Consider the following 23228-nt stretch of genomic DNA (forward strand, 5'->3'; position numbering starts at 1 on the left):
ATAGGTACAGGTTTTGTGTTCTTGTACGACAGTTTAAAATATACATGGTGTTAAATTAGCAGTCCAATAACAAAAATAAAAGGGCTCCCACATCGCCTTCTTTGAAGATACGTATTCAAATAGGATAAAATGTTATCACGGGCTTTTGCGTCTGGAAACAGGGTTAATTAAAGATTTCCTGCCTGCTTTGTTGAATAGGTGACACAACCATTGAGACACCAGCAATGCCCTGTCTACTTAGTCGGCTCTGCTCATTTTCTTTCTATTCATCTGGTTTGGTCGTGGAATTCCATGGAAGCATGACCCCGTTCAGGGACCAGAGAAGCAAAATGCTGCTGTTCACCTAGAGCCTGTGTTTGCCTAGAAAACTGATACGTCGGGGATGCCAGGACACAAACCCAGAGGACAGGGACTTGGGTCTTCTTTCCTGAGATCTGTAAAATGTGATGTGACTGGCCCGAGGGAAAGAGGCTGAGGGGTTCCTGGCCGATCGGTTTTCAAAGGGCAAGAGCCCAGCTGCTGGGCAGCGGCGGCTTTGTTGGACCAAAGCCCAGGGCGGCCCCTCCCAGCTCTGAGTTTTCCCCACCTCCTGCTCTCTCACAGGCGCTTTCCCTGAAACGAAAGAACCGTGATGCATTCGTTCCTTCAAAAGCGGCTTTAAAAGTGCATGAAACACGAGACTGAATGCCACCCAGCCCTGCCTCTGATCTGTGACCGCGCTGGGGTGTTGGGACAGGCAGACCCAGAGAGGAAGCCGGCCTCCCCGCCTGGGACACAGAGCCGGGGTAGTCGCCAGATGCCCCCCATCTCCACCCCCTTTTTCTGACCTTCTGGCCCAAGTAAGGAACAGCAGCTTGTTCATCTTTGTGTCCCTCCCAGCACAGAGAATCACTGCAGAAAGCAACCCATGTCCCTCAGAAAAATACGTACACACAGGCGGGAGGGCTGGGGCGCATCTGGAGGGCCAATGGCCTCCTAATGCCAAAAAGATTATTCTAGGTGCTGCCCTCAAAGCCCTTTCACCTTTTCTCCTCATCTTGCCCCCATTTTACTTAATTTTTCTTCTCCCATTCTTTCTGTTTTCCCCTCTCTTTCTCTCTTTTCTCCTTTGACATCTCAGAAGGAACTTACATAAGCAGTTATTATATTTTTATGTGTTAAACTCATTAGTTTGTTAAATTAACTTGTCATTTTTCTTTGTCATTTTAAAATAGTATATTTTATTCTATATTTATAAATTCTGAAATCCTAGCTTTGGCTTCTCTTCCTTTTAAAAAAATTTAGACCACCTCACATCTATTAAAATGGCTATTATCGGGCTTCCCTGGAGGTCCAGTGGTTAAGACTCGGTGCTTCCGCTGCAGGGAGCGCGGGTTCGATCCCTGGTCAGGGAACTAAGATCCTACATGCTGTGCGGCACAGCCAAAAAATAAATAAATTAATTAATTAATTAAATAAAATGGCTATTATCAAAAAATAGAAAACAACAAGTATTGATGAGGATGTGGAGAAATTGGAACACTTGTGCATTATTGGTGGGAATGCAAAATGGTGCAGCCACTGTGGAAAACAGTTTGGCGGTTCCTCAGAAAATTAAAAATAGAACTACCACACAATCCAGCAATTCCACTTCTGGGTATGTACCCAAAAGAACTGAAAGCAGAGTCTAGAAGAGATATTTGTACACCCATGATCATAACAGCATTATTCACACTAGCCAAAAAGTGGAAGCAACCCAAGTATTTACCAACAGATGAATGGATAAACAAAATGTGATATATACATACAATGGAACAGTACTCAAGTCTCTAAAAGGAAGGAAATTCTGACACATGTTACAACATGGGTGACTCTTGAGGACATTATTCTAAGTAAAATATGCCAGATACACTAGGAGCAATACGGTATGATTCCACTTATATGAGGTACCTAGAGCAGTCAAATTCATACAGACACAGAGTAGAATGGTGGTGGCCTGGAGCTGGGGGGAGGGGAGCAGGGAGAGTTATTGTTTAATGTGTATAGAGTTTCAGTTTTGCAAGATGAAAAGACTTCTGTGGATGGATAGATGGTGGTAGCTGCACAGTGATACAAATATACTCAATACCACTAAGTGTCTACATAAAATGGTTAAGGGGGTAAGTTTTATGAGTATTTTACCACAATAAGAAATGGCAGGGGGGTGCGGAATTTAGAAGCACATACTGTTAAAATTGTCTTAGGCGTTAAGACTGTCACATTCCACGTCTGCGAGGGAGGAGGAGAGAAAGAAGAGGTGAGCAGCCTGCTTGTCCACAGAAAGGCTTAACCCTCATAGCGCTGAGGAAAGCAGGAGACCTTGCCTCTGTCACCCCATCCATTATTCTCCCGTGCACTGTCACTTACTTTTCTGAGTCCAACATGTTCCACTGCTTTCAGAGATAAAGGTAGGCAACAGCTTGTAAAATTTAGAAGCTGATATGTATGAAGAAAAAAAAAAAACAAAAGAAAAAACCACCAAGAAAACAACAGGCTGGTGAGCTCTGTGAAGCCTCTTACTAGCACGGAGGGGAATTTCCCTCTCCCTTCACGTAGGCTGTCGTCTCCAGCTTCAAATCATCGGCAACCTCCCTGGCCAGGGTTAGCCCCAGGTGGGGGACACCACATCCCCCCAAAACCTCTTCTTGAACTGACAGTTCATTTTGCCCCAAGTGGGATGTGAGAAACCACTCAAATCCATCTCAAAGGGACCCCGCGGTGGGTGGGTGTGAGGGAAGGAGTCTGAGCCAGCTGTCTTGTCCAGGGACATCCAGCGTGGTGTCAGCTTGGAGGAGCAGGTCCCACAGTGACAGAAGGCTTCGTTCCCCGGATGCCATGGGGTCTACTGGGGGCAGAGAGGAAGGCGATGGGGAATGGCAGGTGGGGGGAAGGGGTTGGGTATTTTTTTGGATTCCATACATATTCCACTTCTGGGCAGGTGAAAATGATTCCACTGCCACCCTCAAACCTTTCCTGCCTCCCCTCCCCCCATTTTCTTAATTTTTCTTCTCTTTTCTTTCCATCTTCCCCTTTCCTTCTCCAGCTTTCCCCTTTCTGCTTCACAGAGTAAGCATCAAGAGACAGCTGTTACGACATAGAGATCAGACTTGTGGTTGCCAAGGGGGAGGGGGGAGGGAGAGGGATGGACTGGGAATTTGGGGTTGGTAGATACAAACTACGTATTACATTTAGAATAGATAAGCAACAAAGTCCTACTGTCTAGCACAGGGAACAACATCCAATCTCCTGGGATAAACCATAATGGAAAAGAATATTTAAAAAAGAATGTCTGGGGCTTCCCCGGTGGCGCAGTGGTTGAGAATCTGCCTGCCAATGCAGGGGACACGGGTTCGAGCCCTAGTCTGGGAAGATCCCACATGCCGCGGAGCAACTGAGCCCGTAAGCCACAATTACTGAGCCTGCGCTCCGCAACAAGAGAGGCTGCGATAGTGAGAGGCCCGCGCACCGCGATGAAGAGTGGCCCCCACTTGCTGCAACTAGAGAAAGCCCTCGCACAGAAACGAAGACCCAACACAGCCAAAAATAAATATAAATAAATAAATAAATAAATTTAAAAAAAAGAATGTCTATATGTGTAACACTGAGTCCCTTTGCTGTACAGCAGAGATTGGCACAGCATTGTAAATCAACTATACTTCAATAAAAAACAAAAAAGCTGCAAAAAAAAAAAGAGAGACAGATGTTACTTAGTTGAGCTCTTTCTCAGTGTCGCCCCTGGGTCAAGGGCTAACACGCATTACGTCTTTGGATCCTCACAACAGCCATATGAGATAGGTGTTATTGCACCCATTTTACAGATAGAGGTGCTGAGGCTTTGAGAAGTTAAGTTAAATGCCCAAGGTCACACAGTTAGAATATGGCAGAGCAGGATTCGAACGCTGATGGTCTGCCTTCAGAGCCAAGACTCGTCACTCTGTTGCTGTATTTTTTGCAAATTCTCTTCCATTCTCTCATTTCTCTTCCACATCTTCCGCCTTCCCTTCCTTTTCCTAACGAAGTATGTCTGATGATAATGGTGTCAGTGGGGAATGGAGAAGTCTGACTGATAAGGAGAGGAAGAGAAACCCTTCTTGGTCTTGACCACCATAGTTACAAATGGCCATCAGCTCTGCCCTTTGGAGAGCAGGCCAGGAGGGGTGTGATGTGTACCCTGTCACACGTGAGATCTCCAACAGATGGAGATAGGCCTGGAGTTTAGGAAGCTTCACGAGGAAGGTGGGTGATGCAAAGTTTGGGCCCATGAATGCACCAGAGGCAGGCTCCAGGAAGCAGGGACACTGAGGGGAGGGGAGACATAGCAAGTCTACCGCCGGGAATTTATTCCAAGGAACTAACCCCAAATGTGGATATAGATATATGCACAGGAATGCCCACAGCAGCACTGTTCATAATGCATCAAAATGTGAAGCCATTTAAATGTCCAACAATAGGCAGTGGTGGCATAAATTATGGCACTCTATGGGCACTAAAATTGATATAGAGAAATACTTAACAAGAAGGAAAGATGGCTATGATTTATTGTTCCGTGAAAAAAAGTTACAAAACTAAATGCACATATTCAAACCTCGAAGGATACTCACCAACATACTAATGAGTCTTGGTAGCAAAATTTTTTAAAATGATTTTTGTCTTCTCTTTGTTCTTTTCTATACTTACTAAGTTTTCCACAATAAGTATGCTTTGACCTTGTAATCATTAAAATATGAAAAATGTTGTGTTTTAAAGAGTGTGTGTTGGGCTTCTCTGTTGGCCCAGTGGTTAAGAATCTGCCTGCCAATGCAGGGGACACAGGTTCGATCCCTGTTCTGGGAAGATCCCATATACCAGGGAGCAAAGCCCGTACACCACAGCTACTTAGCCTGCACTCTAGAGCCCGCGAGCCACAACTATTGAGCCCGTGTGCCACAACAAGAGAAGCCACTGCAACGTGCACTGCAACGAAGAGTAGCCCACGCTCACCACAACTAGAGAAAGCCCATGTGCAGCAACGAAGACCCAACGCAGCCAAAAATAAAATAAATAAAAGTGTGTGTGTTGTAGGTTCTAAAAGCAGGTAATAAAATCCACCCAGTTTTAAATAGGATGCAGTAGAATTGCTGACTTCCAAGTCATCTTTTGCTTATTTCTCATTTTCTTTAGTATTCTAGGACAGGAGAACGTTTCTTGGTGGTGAATTACTACTTTTAGGGGCAGCATCAAGTAAATAAGGACACAAAGATTGTAAATATTGCTGGTATTTGATTTGGAAACAGTACTGATCTCCTTGGATACCTATTATCCTAGAATTTAGAGTTAAAATAAGACACAGGGATGGGGGAAGGAGCACTGGGCTGGGAGTCCATCCTGGGCTGAAGATCTAGAACCACAAACTGTCAATTGGAACAAACCTGGAACTCCCTATAGAAGGGGCACCGAACCCCATCCATGACCTGAATTCCACCTCCAGCACCTTTCTGGCTCAACCAGCAGCTTCATGATTCTGCTACCTCCTTTCTTGGGGCCAGTGAACTAAAGGGATTAGGACAAAGGAGATCTCCTAGCTTCTTTACCAAGCATAAATTCCATGATGCAGAGGGGAAGAGAGATGGTACTAAAAAAGTCTCCTTTATCGTTTTACCCAGGGCTGTCCTGACCAAATATTCTATTGAGGGTCTGGTCCTTTCTCCTTGGTGCCTAGTATAGACCCTGTTGCAGATGTGTGATGGGTGCTAGCAGCTTGGCCTTGGGATCCTGGCCGTGGCAGCTCTCTGCCACCCTTCCTGTCCCTCAGCCTATCCTCCAGCCCTGGCCAGGGCAGCGACTTCTGTGCTGCTCAGGTCAAGAGCTGCCTTCCCATCTGCCCATCTGTTCACATTTCTATCCCTCTGTGGCTTAGTGACTTTGGTTGTTTTTCACACCCCAGAACAGATCAGCTGCTAAAACCAACAATGCTTTGACATATTTCTACATGAATCCACACCTTTCCGACCATTTGTTCTGGAACACTCAGGTCCCTTAAGAGTCAGAGGAACAGGGACATTGGAGAGAGAACAGGTGGAGAGGGCCTTGAGGGAGCTAGAGATGGGCACATGCTTCAGAGATCATCAGAAAACACTTGAGATTAGCCCAGACAGACCTGGCCACTGGCAGACACTCCATTTGACATTTCTAACTTTATCTGTTCAGGCATTCATTCTTTTTTTATTTATAGTAATAGAAAACATTTATTACAGTGCTACTATGTGCCTAGCTCCATCTGAGCCCTTTACACACATTATCTTTAATTCCCAAATTCTTTAAGGTAGGTAGAGTTATTTTGATTTTATAAAGGAGCAGACAGTTTCAGAGAGGTACAGTCACTTGCCCAGGGTCACCTAGCTAGGTAGTGATAAAACCAGAATTTCGATTTAGGTCTGGTTGCCTCATAAATCTATGCACTTTCCACTTCCTGCTGAAACTGACCTCCCTCAGTCCCACAGTCTGGATGGAAATGCAAATGGAAGACGGAAGGAGGCACTTGCCAGCTGTGGATACCCAATGTCAAGTGGCTGCTTTCCATGATTTATAGCTGTTGCCCTTGGGAAGAGCTGTCAAAAAGCCATTCTCACAGGGCAGCCCTGTGGGGGAAAGTGAATAGCAATGGATCTATTGCTAGCCTCCTGCGCTGGTCAACTTAATGACCAAAATGAAGTCAGACTAGATTGTCCATCAGGGCCTAACCCATCAATGAGTGATTAACCCACAAAAATGATGACTTTAATCCACCGGTTCTCAACCAGGGGCAGATTTTGCCCCCTAGGATTTTGGCAACATCTGAAGACATTTTGGGTTATCACAACTTGGAGGTGCTATGGGCGTCTAGTGGCTGGAGGGCAGGGATTCTGCTAAATGTACTACAATGCACAGGACTGCCTCCCACAGCAAAGAATTATCCAGCCCCATATGCCACAGTGCAGAGGTTGAAAAGCCCTGCTCCGAGCACTCAATCAAAAGGTATTTGACACACCTGGAGACCAAATATCAAAAACAGTAGCTATTTTGTTCCTGCAAAATTGTCGCTAGGGTTAAACTGTACAAGAATTAGTGGTGACCAAGGTGTCCACACCCTGTTAGGCTAGTCATTTGGCATTGTATATTTTTTCCAGTTTGCCTTCTTCGAGAGTGGGCCATGGAATTTACTTAGCCCTTCTTTGGGTTAAAATCAGGAATGGAAAATTTGACCTCTAAGAGGAAAATAAATAGAAAATGAAAGTAAGTGTAATAATGGAAGCTCATGTGCAAATTTTAGTTGAATGTATTCTTTTCTATAAGAAAAGAATTGCCTTGTCTATGTGCAGATTTTCTGTAGCCTTAAAGGAAAAATAAATAAATAAAAGAGTGTCGCAGGCAGTTTCCACTCAAAAAAAAAAAAAAAAAAAAGTGCCACCGCTCCAGGCCACAGATATACCTACAACCTGTCCACACGTAACTTTCTGGGAGAAGAGCTTGGATTTGGACCCAGAAGAATGGAATTCAATTTCCAGCTCTACCAATAACTAATCTTGAGCAAATCACTTATCTTTTTTAAGCTTTAGCTTCTCCACCAATAAAAGGGGGCTAACCTATACATTTCAAAGGGATGTGAATTTTTCATGAAGTAATTTACATTAAAGCACTTGGCAAAACTATAAAGTGTGATCGAACCACTCACAAGATGACGATCACACACACAGAGGGCTTCTCCTCCATGGGGCATGTGGGTTTTCTTTATTAGATTTTTCCACATTATCACTGCCTATGTAAGTTTCTCCTGGGTGATATTCTATTTCTTATGCTGCACTGGAGAAATACTCATTATATCATGAAAGGGAAACAGAATTCAACTTATTTTACTCATGTCCCAAAGGAGATTACTGCCTCTGAGAAGACAATACATTCGTTACAATGAGAAGGCTTGGGATGATTAGGCAGATGATGTTTATGATGTAGCTTTCCATTTCCCCGATGATGAGATCTTGACATTACCCAATTATTTTTTTCTTTTTCTTTTTTTTTCCTCCATAGAAAGCAGAAAAATAATTTATTCCAAAAGAGGGCAGAAATAAGAAATTCATCCTGAAAATATACTTTGGTATAGTTCTGGTGGGACAGATTTTCCCTCTGAACATGTTCTCCTACTGACTGCCCCACTGGAGTCTTATTGTCATGTAACAGTTTTTAAACACGTCGCTGATTCTCATATTGTAAGCAGGCAGGAGCCATCTTCAGATCCACAGTTCCCAAGGAGAGAGTAATGTCATTTCTCAGAAGAACAGCATTTTCTATCTCGGAAGAGTACATAAACATTTTATAGAGGCAGCACAGTTTAGATTCAATAGGCACATCATTCATCAAAGTGTAAAAAAGGTGACAGGAAAAAATACTGCTTTGTAGAATAAATATTCAAATGTTGTGTGAATGTTTAAGGCAGCTGACGGCCAAAGCGGGCGACTCAAGGAAGGTGGTCTGGGTATGGAGGTGATTTTGCGTCTAGAGGAGTTTTCTTTGTGACCTCAATGACTGAGCACTGGAGAGCAGGTCTTCTTCCTCAAGGCCAGTGATGCTTGATGTACCAGATGATTTCATTTTTCAACTGTGGTCCAAAGAGAGGGTTGAGTTGGGCCAGAACTGCAATCAGCCAAAAGAGATAGCAGCGGGCTTCCCTGGTGGCGCAGTGGTTAAGAATCTGCCTGCCAATGCAGGGGACACGGGTTCGATCCCTGGTCCTGGAAGATCCCACGTGCCGCAGAGCAACTAAGTCCATGCACCACGACTACTGAGCCTGCGCTCTACAGTCTGTGAGCCACGACTACTGAAGCCCGTGTGCCAGAACTACTGAAGCCCGTGCGCCTAGAGCCTGTGCTCCGCAACAAGAGAAGCCACAGCAATGAGAAGCCCGTGCACCGCAACGAAGAGTAGCCCCTGCTCGCCGCAACTAGAGAAAGCCCACGCACAGCAACGAAGACCCAACACAGCCATAAATAAATTAATTAATTAGTTAAAAAAGATAGCAGCAAACTGAACAGGTCATCAACATGGTGATGATAACTTCCCGGTTGGGACCCTTAGGGATGAACCAGGGCACCAGGAAGCCGACGAAGCCCCAGAAAACACTCATCACGACGAGAGGCACGGTGAGGCCGGTATATGCCATGGTTGCGGCGGGAGGTGCCAGCCCCTGCCCCGCCGCCTCACTTTGGTCCCACCGGAAGTCCCAGTGCTTTCTTGTCCTGCAATAATTCTTACCACATTGAGCCAGACTCTTACTGCTCTATAATTCTCATCTGTTTTTGTCTTTCTTTAACTTAACAGGATGCTGGATTTTTACTTTCAAAATCAACACAATTTCAAGGGTTAAAAAAGGTTGAAAATAGAATATGCCATCCTTTTATTATAACCTGAACTTAAGATTAGAGAGGTGGCCTGTACACGTACGTGTGTTATTAATTAACTTTTATCTGATGATCTCGAAGCACGGGTAGCAATTCTAACACACATGATTTCTCATAATTGCCCCCCACCCCTTGCCTGTAAAGGCTTGTTATGCAGGGCAGAATTATTATGAGGACAATTAAGCTGTGTGTTGTGATGTGCTGTGAGTTCCTGAGAATAGAAACTCCTGTGACTAAACTCTCCATGAACAGAGCGAATCAGAGAATAATAACAAGTGCATTTATCACTCAGGCCAGCCGAATCACATTGGGGTTTCCATTTCACTTTAGTGAGAGAGCTATCGACCTTGAAGATACTCCCCCAGCAAATGTAGGCCATTTTTTGTTTTAAGCTCACACCTGTGCTATCTGCTCACCGAAGCCAACCACCAACTCCAGCTGTGCAGCTGCCTAAGGAGGGCACCTCAGGTGTCTCCCTGGTACTATGGGCTGGGATCAGGCAGAGATGGGCAGACACTTACTGACGGGGCCTCCTTTCAGACGCAGAGCTGGAAAACCAGGCATATGAAGAAGTGGAGGTAGATTTGAACCCAAGCATCTGACTTCTGATCCCATTGTTCTTAACCAGGGGTGGCAAAATATGGCCTACAACCCAAATCTGGGCAGCTACCTGCTTGTAAACAAAGTTTTTTGGAACATCGCCATGCTTACTGGTTTGCATATCGTCCATGGCTGCTTTGTGTTACTCCAGCAGAGTTGAGTAGTTGTGAAAGAGACCTGTGGCCCATAAGCCTAAAATGTTTACCATATGGTCCTTTGGAGAAAAAGTTTGCTGAGCTCTGCTTAACCACTGGGTTTCATTCGAGAGAGTCCAATGGTAAATACTTTAGGCATAAAAAGAACACAAACAATGTCAGGGCCCTTGCCTCCAGAATCTTTCACTTGGAAAAGCAACGTGTAACTACATACATAAAAAGTTAATTAATAATACAAGAGTTGAATGATGATGTGAATCAGCAATCAACGACAGCCCAGGGCACTAACCTTACGAGCTGGTGTATATCAGCTGTTCATGTGCTGCACACCAAGCCCAACACTTTTCATGCATTAAAGACTTTGTTCCTCACTAAACCCCTCTGAGGTAGGTATCATTACCCACATTAAACAGCTGAAGAGCCCCAGATCCAGAAAGCCTTTATTTTCCTCAAGGACACACAACTGGAAAGTACCGAAAGTAGACTCTGAACCCAGTTAAGTGTGACTCCAGAACCCATGCTCTTCACCATTGATTGAGAGGGGCCGACGGTGAAAGCCTGAGGAGTTCAGTGAAGGGAGGGATTATTGCGAGCTGGGTGGGCTGCAAAGGCTTCAAAGCAGAGATGGGGTCTGAGCAACGCCAAGAAGGATAGAGGAGAGTCTGAGAAACCGTCCTCCCCATGTGAGGGAAGACCACGCCGCACATTAGTCATGACCAGCTAGCCCTGGGGAAGGGACTTGGCCAGAGGACAGGGCTTTCCTAGGAGTAACCACTCCCGGACCCATTCAGAACATCCAGTAAGTGTTTACCAGCAGCCCTCGATCAATTGCATCCAACCCTGTTACCACACGTCAGTGGGTGGACCCTGAGCAACTGCAAATGGTGCTTGGCAGGAGGTGCAGGCTGCAGGTGGCTTGGTGGTTGTCCCTGTGCCCCAGGGAGAGAGCCTGGGGCAGGTCGGTCTTAAAGCCTATGGGGAGACATATAGTCAGAAGCACCCTAATCGCCCAGAGAGAGATTCAGACCTGGTCTCAGCATCCCACACCATAGCCCCCTCCTCTGATGGCACCTCTTTCTGCAGTCGTATTCATGGTGGAACTCAGCACAGAGAACCCTGGGAATGGCAGGCATCAAACCTAGGCAGCACCACTTACTAACGACAAGTCCTGAGACTAGTCTCTTAGAGCTTTGGTTTTCTCACCCATAAAATGGAGTACTGATGCCGAGTACCTCATGGGGTTGTCATAAGACTGAATGGGCCATGTGATGGGACCCTATGTGGAAACACCGGGTGCACGCAGGCACGCGATAAACATCGTTAGAGATGGAAGTTAAAGGTAAATGGAAAGTTGGCAACAAGGGAAAGAATCTGAAATAAATGAAGACGGTTCTGCTTCAGGATGTGGTTCCTTTCTCCTGAATCAGCTGAGCAAGAAGGACTCCTTGTTGACGATGTGAACCTCACAGAGTGGCCTTCTCTCACAAAGGAGGGGGCCGTTTTCCAGCAGTAGAATAAAAGCTGTGCTGCTTCTAGTCAACACTGTCCTCTCACAACCTCCCACACCCACAGCCCAGAGCTCCCTGAGGTGCTGGGCGCTAGCAAGAAGAGAAAAGGAATCCTAGAAATTACTTTCTTTGCCATGAATATCCTTTTAATACATCTTCTTGTCCCTTTCCTGCCTCCTAATTCTCTCTCTCTCACACACACACACACACAATCTTCCTGCAACAGCAGAGAAAATCAAGGTCATCCCTAGTCCTGGTCTACATACCTGTGTTTGTAAACAAGCATGTCTCACTAGAGTCAAAATTTATTCTTAACTAAAACACACTCACAAGGCCTTTCCTTGCAGTCAGGGCCCTCATCCAGTTTCTTAAATGCTCATGGACTGCAGAAAGCTACAGAGCAATGGCCAATTCCTGGTGACTCTTGCCAAGAAGAACATGTTTGAAGCATTTCTTGACTCAGAACTGAACTGGAACCACCCTGCCTCACAGCCGGGGCCCCCGGCAGCTGTGACCTGGAAACACAAATGCGTCTGTTCTTCCTTCACCAGCCAAGGAGACCACACAGAAGGCAGGAGGTGCCAGCCACAGCTGCCACCCTAGCCCTTCCTCCTGTCAGGGTCCCTCTGCCATCCAGACCACTGCTACGTGGAGTCAAGATGGAGCTTGGGAAAGGAGGGTCTGGAGCAGGTAGAAGAACTGTCTCAAAATCCAGAACAAGCCCTGCCTCTTGAATTACCATTCAGATTCATTTCGAGATTGCAGAATGTGCTGGCGATGTTTTTCTAAAGGGCAACCCCGGTGCTCCTGAGATGGGAAGCACCCTCCCCTCTGACATGTTTATTCCATCTTCCGGAGGGAGGGAGGGGACCAAGTTGGCCCAGCAACCCCACAGTCTGCATCTACACCAGTCACTTCCGCAGGAGCTTGACAGTCAACCGGGCTGGAAACGAACACCTATGCCTTGAGCTAGAACTGTCCTTCCCTTAGAGATACCTAATGGCAAAGACCCCGGTGCATTTAACATGTCTCTTTCCCTTCCTCATTGAGCCACATCATGGTGAATGACAATCGGTGTTCAAAACAAATAAATCGAGCCATCATAGAAACAACTCTTCCAGATAGTCTTAGGAGAGGTTGAGAAGTATCTTCTTGTATTTAGGTAAGAAATTAAAATGATGACTCAAATCATAATTTCAGCAAGGGACTTGTTACATGGTACTCGGGAAGTTTCACAATCTCTCTGTACCCCTGAGGTACTGTTTTCAAAAGGGTGTCTTAGTTTGGGTTCTTCCAGAAGCAGACCCTGAGACAAAGATTGGAATACAGGTACTTTATTTGGGAGATGTTCCCAGGAAGCATTGGTAGGTGTTATGGATTGAATTGTGCGCTGCAAAAGATTGTTGAAGTCCTAACCCCCCTCCCACCACCCAGTACCTGTGAATGTGATCTTATTTGGAAATAACGTGTTGGCAGATGCTCAAGTTAAGATGAGGTCACTGGAGTGGGCTCTAATCCAATAGGACTGTGTCCTTATAAAAAGGGGATGTTTGGACACAAAGACAGACTGGGCCATGTGGAGATGGAGACAGAGATCAGGGTGATGCATCTACAAGCCAAAGAGTGCCAAAAATTGCCAGGAAACAGCCAGAAGCTAGGGGAGAGGCATGGAACAGATTCTCTCTCAGAAGGAACCAACCCCGCTAACACACTGATTTTGGACTTCTACCCTCCAGAACTGTGAGAGAATCAATATCTGCTTTTTAAGCCAACCAGTTTGCAGTACTTGGTTACAGCAGCCCTAGGAAATGGATATTGTAAATACGTGCGGGAGTCTGGCAGGAACAGGAAGGAACTCAATAAACGGAGCCTTATTGGCTAGTTACCCCTGTTAACAACGGGGCTTCATCATGCTGGCAAATTCAAGGAAACAGCACGGAACAGGGAGTGCAGAGTTACCACACGTGACAGCACAGCCTTTTGGGTTAGAATTCAGTCACTGGCTGAGGGCTGCCCCAGCAGGGCATTAATTCTCCTGTACTGGCAGCCTGTAGGTGCCCAGGGTGGAGCGGACTCCAGGGCCAGAGCTAGGCCTCGGGCAACGAGGTGCAGATGGCGACAGCTGGAAGGCAGGCCAGTGCTGAGGGGGAGGCCAACGTGGTATGAACAGGCACCGCCCACTACAAAGGATGTGCTAAACTTTCCTCTGCTTTTGGGAGTTTCTGTTGCAGAATTTAATACATAGGTTATGTAAGAAGAGTAAAGTATCATTGGCCCCTCTTTTCATTGGAACAATCCTGCCAATCAGTGCCCCAAAATGTCCCCCCAATCCTTTGCCTGTCCTGATTGCCATGGAGGTGTGAGTAGGACACGAGAGCTGCTCAAAAGGGACGGAGCTTCTAAGCCCTTACCTGGGCATTTGCACTCATGCTGCTGTCATGCCTTTGATATATACTTCCCTTTCCTGGGGTGTCTTCCTCTCCTCTGCTTTGGATTAAGTCCTATACATTCAAATCCTTTGACCCCAAAGTGCATCCCTTTACTCCTCCAGCCTAGCTTTCTGATAGCCCTCACATTTTGAACCACTCAGTACAGTCCTCCATTGAGCTTTTCTCGATCTGTATTCTGTAGGCCATTTAATAGGGGTTCCCTGAAAAAATAAATGCCAAATGGGGTCAAATCAATTAGCACAGCACTGCATGCTATATCTCCCTCTCTTCCTCCTGGAGATGTGTAAGGCACGTTTGCAGAGAGAAGGTTCTGACAAGTCCTGCAGTGAAACAACAACAAACAAAACCTTCCTTAAGTTTGCTCAGACTAGCGTTTCCAATACTTCTGTCCCCTCTTTCTCTGGTACAGCATTCCTATCTTGCAGAACACAGTCTGGGAAACAATCCCTTTGTTATAAACTTCAGTACAAGGCCTTTAGGAGTCAGCTCCTTTAGATGAGGAAGGTTGGCTCATGTGAGCAGCTGGTCCCAGGGAGGCAAGTCAGTACTGGGCCTGGAGTGGGTGTGGGCTATGTGTCTCAGTCCCAAGGGCCATGAGTGGAAGGTGCCCCCAGGCTCTCATCCCAGAACCATCCTGAGGGTGGGGAATGAGTTTCCAGGGATGGGCAGGGGACTACTAAGAGCCCTAGCTGGTGTTTCCTGATTTCCTGAGGTAAGACATCCTGTTCCTAACACCAGATCTGCCCTTTTCCAACTTTTTTGTGGCAAACAAACCTCAACTCCTCCCTCTAAGTTTATGACAAATGTAGGCTCTTATCCCGCACCCAGGGGCAATATGGTTCACGGTGGGGGCCAGGTTAACTGGGGCCAAAGTCCAGCTCTGCCAGCTTTGTACCCCTGGGCCTCAGCTCCCCACCTGCATAAGAGGACACCAATAAAAGTCCCACAGGATTAGCTGACCTAATGCATGTAAACAACACAGAAAACAAGATCCTCTCAACAAGTGTTAACTGTTACTGCAGCTCGTATCACTTTACCAGACTATTCGGATACATCTATCAGCCCTCGAAACTGTGAGTTCTCCAAGCACAGCAGCTGGGATTTATCACGGTGCAGCACCCGACGTGTAATGGTGCTTCCTCAGAAAATACATTTAGGATGAATGAAGGCAAGGCTATGCTCTGCATTTTATTTCTACCTCTGATAATATTTCCGACAAGGAAATGTATCGTTAAAACATACCCTCTTCACTCATAGAAAGATTACCTGATTTTTCTCTCATTGGTTTTAGTCTTCTCTCTCCAGCTAGATTAACCTAACAGATGCCCTGTCATGACTAGAGGTGAGTTTGGCTGCCAGGGCATTGGATCAGCGGGTCACTGTCCTTGTGGTCACCATGGCCCCGGGGCAGTCACAGCAGAGATGTTTAAGATGCCGTTGAGTTATCTGCACAAAGAGGTAATTTATCTGTCTCTCTTAGTCATGAATGGGGTGCCAGGCAGACAGGTGAGACACCCAGGTAGAGCCGCATCACAGAAAGCTCTTAAAAGGAAATTCTTCCAAGTCCAAGGGGTCAATCCTGCTCACCCAAGGGAGGTCGTCCATTGGTGAGCAACTGACAGGAAAATCTGGGCACATCCCTCCTTAAGAAAATTAAATGTGTCTGTCTATGCTATGATAATCTATGATAATCTAATAAGTGAAAATTCACACTCATGAAAATAGCTAAATTAGAAAACGAACACTTGCATTACTAAATGATTCGATAACACTCTCCTAAGTATATTTTAAGTGTTGTTAGAATATTCTCTTCCACAAAACTTTCCAAGGGCCTCATCTAGCAGGGGAAGGTCCCCTTGTATGTGGCTGATATTTTCTTTTTTAAAAAGCAGCTTTGTTGAGGTATAATTTACATACATAAGGCATTTTCTGAACCTATATGTACTAATAATATATGGAATTTGGGTCACATGTTCATTCATTAAACTTTTATTTTATACCAATAAAAAAGCACTCTGGCTCTATGTGTGTGTGTGTGTGTGTGTGTGTGTGTGTGTGTATTTAGCTTTCTTTTTGCCTGTCCACTGTCTGCCTGTCTCCTGACAGGATTCTGGGAGGAGTGCTGACTTTATCTTCTCCCAGAGGCTGCAGGAGAGTAGGTCCTGCGAAGCAAGGCCCTCAGACAGCCTGCTGTCTTGTAGGTGGGCAGGTCAGGGCCTGTGACATTAATGGGCAAAAAACTTAAAAACAATGGGAACTTGATCAAATGAGGCTCCCCAGCAGTATCAACTGTCCCCATCCGGGGTTTCCTCACGGTAGGGATGACCCAGTGCTTTTTTGCGCCTCCTGGAATAGTTGAAGGCTGTCCCCCTGCTCACGGAAGTGGCCCGTCTGCCACCGTCAGGGCCTCATGGCTAGGATGAACTAACGTGGTCCAGCCAGCCGCAGCCCTCTTGCAGTTGCCATTCCAATATGAGGCCTCGTTGCACACACCTGAGACCCAAGTGCCCAGCTCAGGAAACACCACTCCTTTACAACAGGGCAGCCTGGCGGCCCAGAGGAACGATAGCTGGGGCGAGAATCAAAAATCCTGGGTTCAAGAGCTGACTCTGCTACATGACATTTGGCTGATTTATTGATCTCTTGGACCACCATTTCTTCCCTGGTAAAATCCAGAAGTAGAACTTGAAGGTATCTATCCTCTCCAGCTCATATATTCCGTGATTCTGTCATACCAGAGCAAGGTCACAGAAAATCTTTGGGTCACAGAAAATCTTTCCCGAGAGGCTCCGCCTACTGTTCTTGTCACTGACAGCATCCCCCATGCCCACCTCAGCTAATCACGATATTATCACAGGCCCCTTCTGATCACGAAGTAGTTACACTACATGAGAGGTGCATTCCTGATGATTCTGCAAAATTCAAGTTAATTTCTCACAGGAATAAATACAAAATCGGAGTCACAGTATTGTAAATAGTGCACATAAACTGAGACCTTATTAAGTTTTTGTATTGCATTATTTTGAATTTGCATAATTCAAAATCCCATTAAATGTGATTTGTGTATTCCCTTGGAAAGGATTTTTTAAAAACCTTCGAGGGAAAAGGAATGAAGATGATGGGAGACAAAGATAACGTCATAGGGTCAAACTTGGAGGAAGACCATGGGTTTGAAGGAACTCTACGTGGAAAGCATCCAGGACGATAGAGAGGACTCCCTAGAGAGGACCCAGTGGCACAACACCTGCTTCCCTGGGTGATCACTCTGCACTGAATCTGAGATGATTAGCCAATTTTGAGGTTAGATTTCTTTCTTTTTTAAGTTGCAATTACTCCAGGCTTGAATGCTGCTGCAAAATATTCACCCCCCAAATTTTAAAATCCCGTAGCAGCCAAATCCTCTGTTAATCCCTTGGCACGGAGGAGCCATTCTGTGCTCTTCAAAATGGCTGACAGGAATTTTCTGAGGAAGCTATGGCCTGAAACCAAACCAGCAATTAGATCGGCTCTGAGTCTGAGGCTTTATGTTTAGAGCCACAGCTAGAAACAAACAGATGTGTTTTTTTTCCAAACTAAAGAAATCAAGAAATTGTCATGAAGATCAAAAACTGCTCTCCAAACCTTCCCTTTCACATCCTCCCCACTGGCCATTTTGGGTTGCAAGAGTTTGTGATCATAACTTGATTCACAATCCGTTTTTGGTTTCCAAGTACCTCCCTCTCCAAGATGAAATTACAAAGCTTTGAAAATTAGAGGCACCCTTCCCCTCACCCCGGAGCGCTAGTCCTGACGAGATACTCTGTTGAAATGGAAGGAATTTGCTTTATAGCAGCCTCCCTTGTGGAATTATGGATGGGAACATTTGACAATACAGCATTTGCAATGGGCAGGTGAGAGCTGGCCAAGTTTTTAAAGGGGATTTCACAGGCCAGGTCAGCAGGGAGATGGATGGGTGAGCTGCGGTGGATACAATTATTTGACTTTCTGAGCTGTTCTTTTGAAGCCTCTACACTTAATAGAAAGAAAAAGAATAAGCCTCTTTGCCAACCTTTTGTAGCTCAATCTTTATTGTTCCCACCGAAATCCAAAGAAAACAGACAAGATTCATTTTGTCCAGAAAGCATTTGTGTATTTTATATAGGTCTGGGTTTTGAAGCATTGATAGTGAAGTGGGAGAAAAGACAAAGATTTCTCTCTAATCTGAAGAAATCAAAGGGGGAAATTTCTGAAGCTCTCTAGCCTAGCTCAAAATAGTCTTGGTTGGTATCTCCTGATATACGCCTCCTTTGCTACTAAACTCAGCATGGAAATTAGCACAGGCTCACAAAATGATGAAAATTAGACCACACCATAAAGAAGCAAGCCTGTAGGGAAATTAAGACTTTTTCATAAAACCTGAGAACATGACCTACAGAACTAGGGAAGCTTTCTTTTACCTGTGGGCTCTCAATCACTCAACATCCATCTCCAAGACACGGGCCTCGTCAATGGACTGGTTGGGCCAAGCATCTACAGAATTGTTTGTTTTCCTTGGGGCACAAGAGAAGTGCTTGGTAAATATTTGCTCATTGATAAGTCAAGTGGTTTACCAGATGATTTGTTTTATTTTGTTTTTAAGTTAAAAATTCCTTAATTTTTATTCCTGGTTACCAATATCACAATTTACAAGACAAGATACTGATGTAAGGAAATGAAAAAGACAAATCTACAAGACGTAAAAGACCTCAGGAATGTACATCTAATTGACACAACATTGCAGTAACCAATAGCTACACTTTTTTGCAAACTGTGGCTATGACAGCCCTGAACAAGAAGTTTTCCTGTTCAAGCTGCAATAACTTTTCTGACTATGGATCCTTGTTCCTTCTGTAGCACATTTTTACAGTTCCTCTAATGCATTTGGGACGACTGCCTCACAGCAACCGGCAGCTTTCCTGACGACTCCTCACTCTCTCCTGCTAAGAACTTCAACCCTTTTCTGCTGAGTTTTTAGAACCTTCTGATACCATATCCACCCCTCCACTACCAGATTCATAACCACCAACACAGGGACTGCTCAAGCTTCTTCCACCAAAACTGCCCCCCTTCATGGGCCCATAATTTGATTACTGTTGTTCACTATAACTTCCAAAATCATTGTAGTATCCTCCACTACCATAGTTACCACCGCCAAAATGTCCTCCTTCATTATAATCGTCATACCCTCTGCCACCGCTAGCATTATCTACCACCTTGGTTTGCATATCCTGGTCCACCACCACGTTAGCTTCCTCTAAGGCTATAACCAGGACCATCACAGTAGTTGCCACCGTCACCTCCAGATCCACTATAACCACCGTCATCCCGCTGCCACCACATCCACAACCACAGGCTCCTCTTCAACCAACGTATCCTGCATGACCCATAAAGTTGCCACATCTACCTCCACCTCTCTGCAATCCCACAGACTGCATTTCTTGCTTAGAAAAGGTCTTTTTCACTTCACAGTTATGCCCATTGAGAGTGTGGTGTTTCTGAACAACAGTTTTATCAACTGTATCATGATCACCAAAAATCACAAAAGCAGATTTTTCTCTTTTTTCCACTCTGCCTGTCTTCCATAACGTCTGTGATTTCAATCGTGCTATACTTTTCAAAGTAGTCTTTTGAATTATATTCTTCTGTGTCTTCTTTAATGCCACCAAGAACAATTTTCTTCACTGTTAGATGGACTCTACAGAAGCCTCTCTAGAAAGAGCTCTCTTTGGCTTCACCACACACACATCAGCCTTGTGCGGTCAGGCACACATTGCCGCATCCACCTCGTGTGACTACAAGAGTAAGTCACAAAACCAAAGGCCCTGGGATGTTTGGTTTGGGGGGTCTCTCATCACCACACAGTCTGTGAGTGTGCCCCACTTCTCAAAATGTTCAACACTCAGACCACCAATGAACAGTTTTCTCAGTTGCTCTGGTTCCTTTGGATCATGGCCATGGTGCAAAGATATGTATAATTCTAAGTACTTTAGCAAGAACGGCAGATCAAGAAGTATTTTAAAGCAGCAAACTTTTTTTTTTTATTCATATTTTCAACTGGCTGTTGCAAAGAAAAGACAGGACACAGAATTAAATTCTCGTCGCCTTAGAAAGGTCTGTAAGGCCTAAAAATGCACCATTTGCACCATTTTCTGCCAGGCACCTCCTCCCTTTTCCTTCCAATTCCACGCTCTCTTTCCCAATGGAGGAGCAAGGCGGCCCTTGTGGGCAAATGTGCCATTCAGATGGTTTGAATAACCAGATATTAAAAATAGCTATCAGTCTGGCGATACCAACTCTCGACAGCCAAAATAGGGCACCACAAGCCACCTTATTGAATTGTTTATCTATTCTGAGGGCAGGAAGAAAGAAAAGCATCAAATGTATTTTGACTCTTTTAGTCAAAACTCAGAGGATGGCCACTGTGGGAGGAACTGGTGAGAATTTGGGGAGCTGGTGACATTTTCTGCTGACGGGTACGTGTTCCTGAAACTCTGTGTGCTGGGCCTCCACTCTGAGAAGGGCTCACCGTAGGGAACTATTTGTGTTGGGTTTTTAACCTTGAGTTATGAGAACAACAATTTTCCACCTTCCTTTGTCACCTCAACGCTGGTAACAATGTCAACAGTGGGTCTGGGAGATCCCCAGGTATCTGGACTTCGTTATAAGGGGAAGACAGGGTTTCCACAGTTCGGGGTGGGAGTAGGGTAGGCATTCTAAGTAGAGGGAACTGGGAGGAGGTGGAAAGAAAGACAGCAGGCTTACTTGGGAGATGGCAGAGTTCTGAGGGCAGTTGGGAGACCTGAGACGTCTCTGCATCTATGAAGAAGCTGCTCCCACCTCTCCATGATCCTAGAGATTCTAGCTTGGACAGAAGTTTTCTTGACTCTCTTCTGCACAGAATGCCTGGAATGGGCTCAGTGACATCTCAGCTTTGCCATTCTTCTGCCTAGCTCGCCAGTTCTAAGCTCAAGCAATGTTTGCCCTTCCTTCTACAGAGCTGTCCTGCTGCCACCAATCTCCTCTTACATGCACACATTATACACAGAAAGCCACTCACTGGTGCACACAGAAAGACTTACCTGCAGACGCAAGACACGTCCATCTGCATACAGACAGGCGTACACACAATGCCCCCACACGCTGGGACACACTGGAACACGTGCACAAACACGCAGCCTCACACACACCTTCACATGCACACTGGGGCACAGACATCTGTACCTCCAGCAGAGCACACAGGTAAACACACACCAGCACATGTGCGTGCCACACCCGTGCCGAGCTATAACCCGCAGGACGGGGCCTGGACACAGGCTGGTCCCACGCTGCAGCCCCCGTTCAGTGGCCTTCTCCCGGGAGCAAGCTGCTCTGGCCAGTCTGCCTCCCACAGCCGCAAATCGAAAGCCACCCGCCCCACCCCCAGGCTGTCTCTTCTACTCTGCCTGTAATACCTGATCCCTCCAAGTCTCCACTGCCACTCCCAGCCTGCATGAGGAAAAGGCAGTCCTAACTCAGGGCCGACATTCACATGATGGCTTCGAGCCAGTACAACATCTCATGCTGGGGACCTGGTGAAATGAAGGAACACACAGCTGACTTTCTAGTATCTACAGCGACAGAGAGAAGTGGTGACTTGTTTAATCCTAAATAGTGGTGTTGGTTTGTGTTCTGAGCCATCTTCCCCAACTCCAGGGTTTGGCAAAGGCAATGCACCTATAACCCAGCAGCCCTGAAAATAGCTGGAGAACCTCTCAGAGACTTCTCCTTTCCCAGCCCTCCTCCCAGTCAGCTTGGGGAGTGGCCCCACTAAGAGCCACCGATATTCACAATCTGGCAATTTAATGCTTCTGCTCTGAGCATCAGATTTCTTATCTTGGTTTGCTTTGCTCCACTCAACAGCAAAAGGGTTTGCACTCCCTGAGCTCAGCCCAGGCAGATGCAAGTGGACTCAAGGCTAAAATCTGACATAAGAAGTTAAGAACTGAGGGCTTCCCTGTTGGCGCAGTGGTTAAGAATCCGCCTGCCAATGCAGGGGACACGGGTTCGAGCCCTGGTCCGGGAAGATCCCACACGCCGTGAAGCAACTAAGCCCGTATGTCACAACTACTGAGCCTGTGCTCTAGAGCCCGTGAGCCACAACTACTGAGCCCGTGTGCCACAACTACTGAAGCCCACACGCCTAGAGCCTGTGCTCCGCAACAAGAGAATACAACGAAGAGTAGCCCCTGCTCGCCACAACTAGAGAAAGCCCGCGTGCAGCAACGAAGACCCAACACAGCCAAAAATAAATAAATAAATAAATATAGAAAAAGAAATTAAGAATTGATTATAGATATTTGTCATTTAAAGGTAATTCTCCCAGTCCTTGAGGATTTATATAAAAAAACAAATCTCAACCCAGCATCTGTGTGTAATAGTGTGCTATTCTTTTAGAAAACCTCACCCCACAAAACCTTACACACTGCATGAAGATACATTCTTACCAAACAGATTTGTTAATGGCTACTATTTAAGATCAAGTCTTCTCAAATACGATTTAATTTACACTTTGATTTACACATTTGAGTTCCACCTATGCATAACGTGGTCGGCGGGGGAGAGGACAGGGGGGCGGTACCTGCACACACAGAAAGGGGTGTGTGCAAAGTGAGGCCGGTCCCTCTCAAGAAAAGCTCCAAAATAGGTATATTTATTAACAGCAAAACAGAAAATATGGATTTTACCAGTTGGGGAGAACATGATTTCAGAACTATAATAATAGGCCAGAGAAAAATGCAATTCTATATTAACAACGAAATTAACTTCACACTCAGCAGAAAAACGTATATTTAAATGAGAATATTCAGCATCAAAACAATTATTTCTTCAGAAATTGAGAGGAAAATCATAATACATGCTTACTAAGAGGAATACCTTCAAAAATCTGCTTCAGAATTCAGTCATCTGATGTATAATACTGCAAATTGACAGCAGGCCTGGTAGACAGGCTGCATGGAACATTCGAGAGCACATACCTCAAACAAGGGATCAGAGAAACCGTGTTTGGAGCCTGGTTCTACTCTTAGGCGA

General features: G+C 45.6%; 2 protein-coding genes across 2 annotated transcripts in view; both read right to left on the reverse strand.

Annotated features, from left to right (window-relative positions):
* The window catches only part of CD247 (CD247 molecule), a 78802-nt gene that overhangs the window by 49551 nt on the left and 6023 nt on the right, over positions 1–23228 (reverse strand). The window lies entirely within an intron of this gene.
* On the reverse strand, positions 8585–9190 carry LOC118900096 (V-type proton ATPase subunit e 1-like). The gene is made up of 2 exons (XM_036862304.1): positions 9049–9190; positions 8585–8694 (listed from the first exon to the last, which is right to left on the reverse strand). The coding sequence occupies exons 1-2, from the start codon at positions 9188–9190 to the stop codon at positions 8585–8587; spliced, it is 252 nt and encodes an 83-aa protein (XP_036718199.1).

Source organism: Balaenoptera musculus, chromosome 1, assembly GCF_009873245.2.
Source record: "Balaenoptera musculus isolate JJ_BM4_2016_0621 chromosome 1, mBalMus1.pri.v3, whole genome shotgun sequence".
NCBI lineage: Eukaryota > Metazoa > Chordata > Mammalia > Artiodactyla > Balaenopteridae > Balaenoptera > Balaenoptera musculus.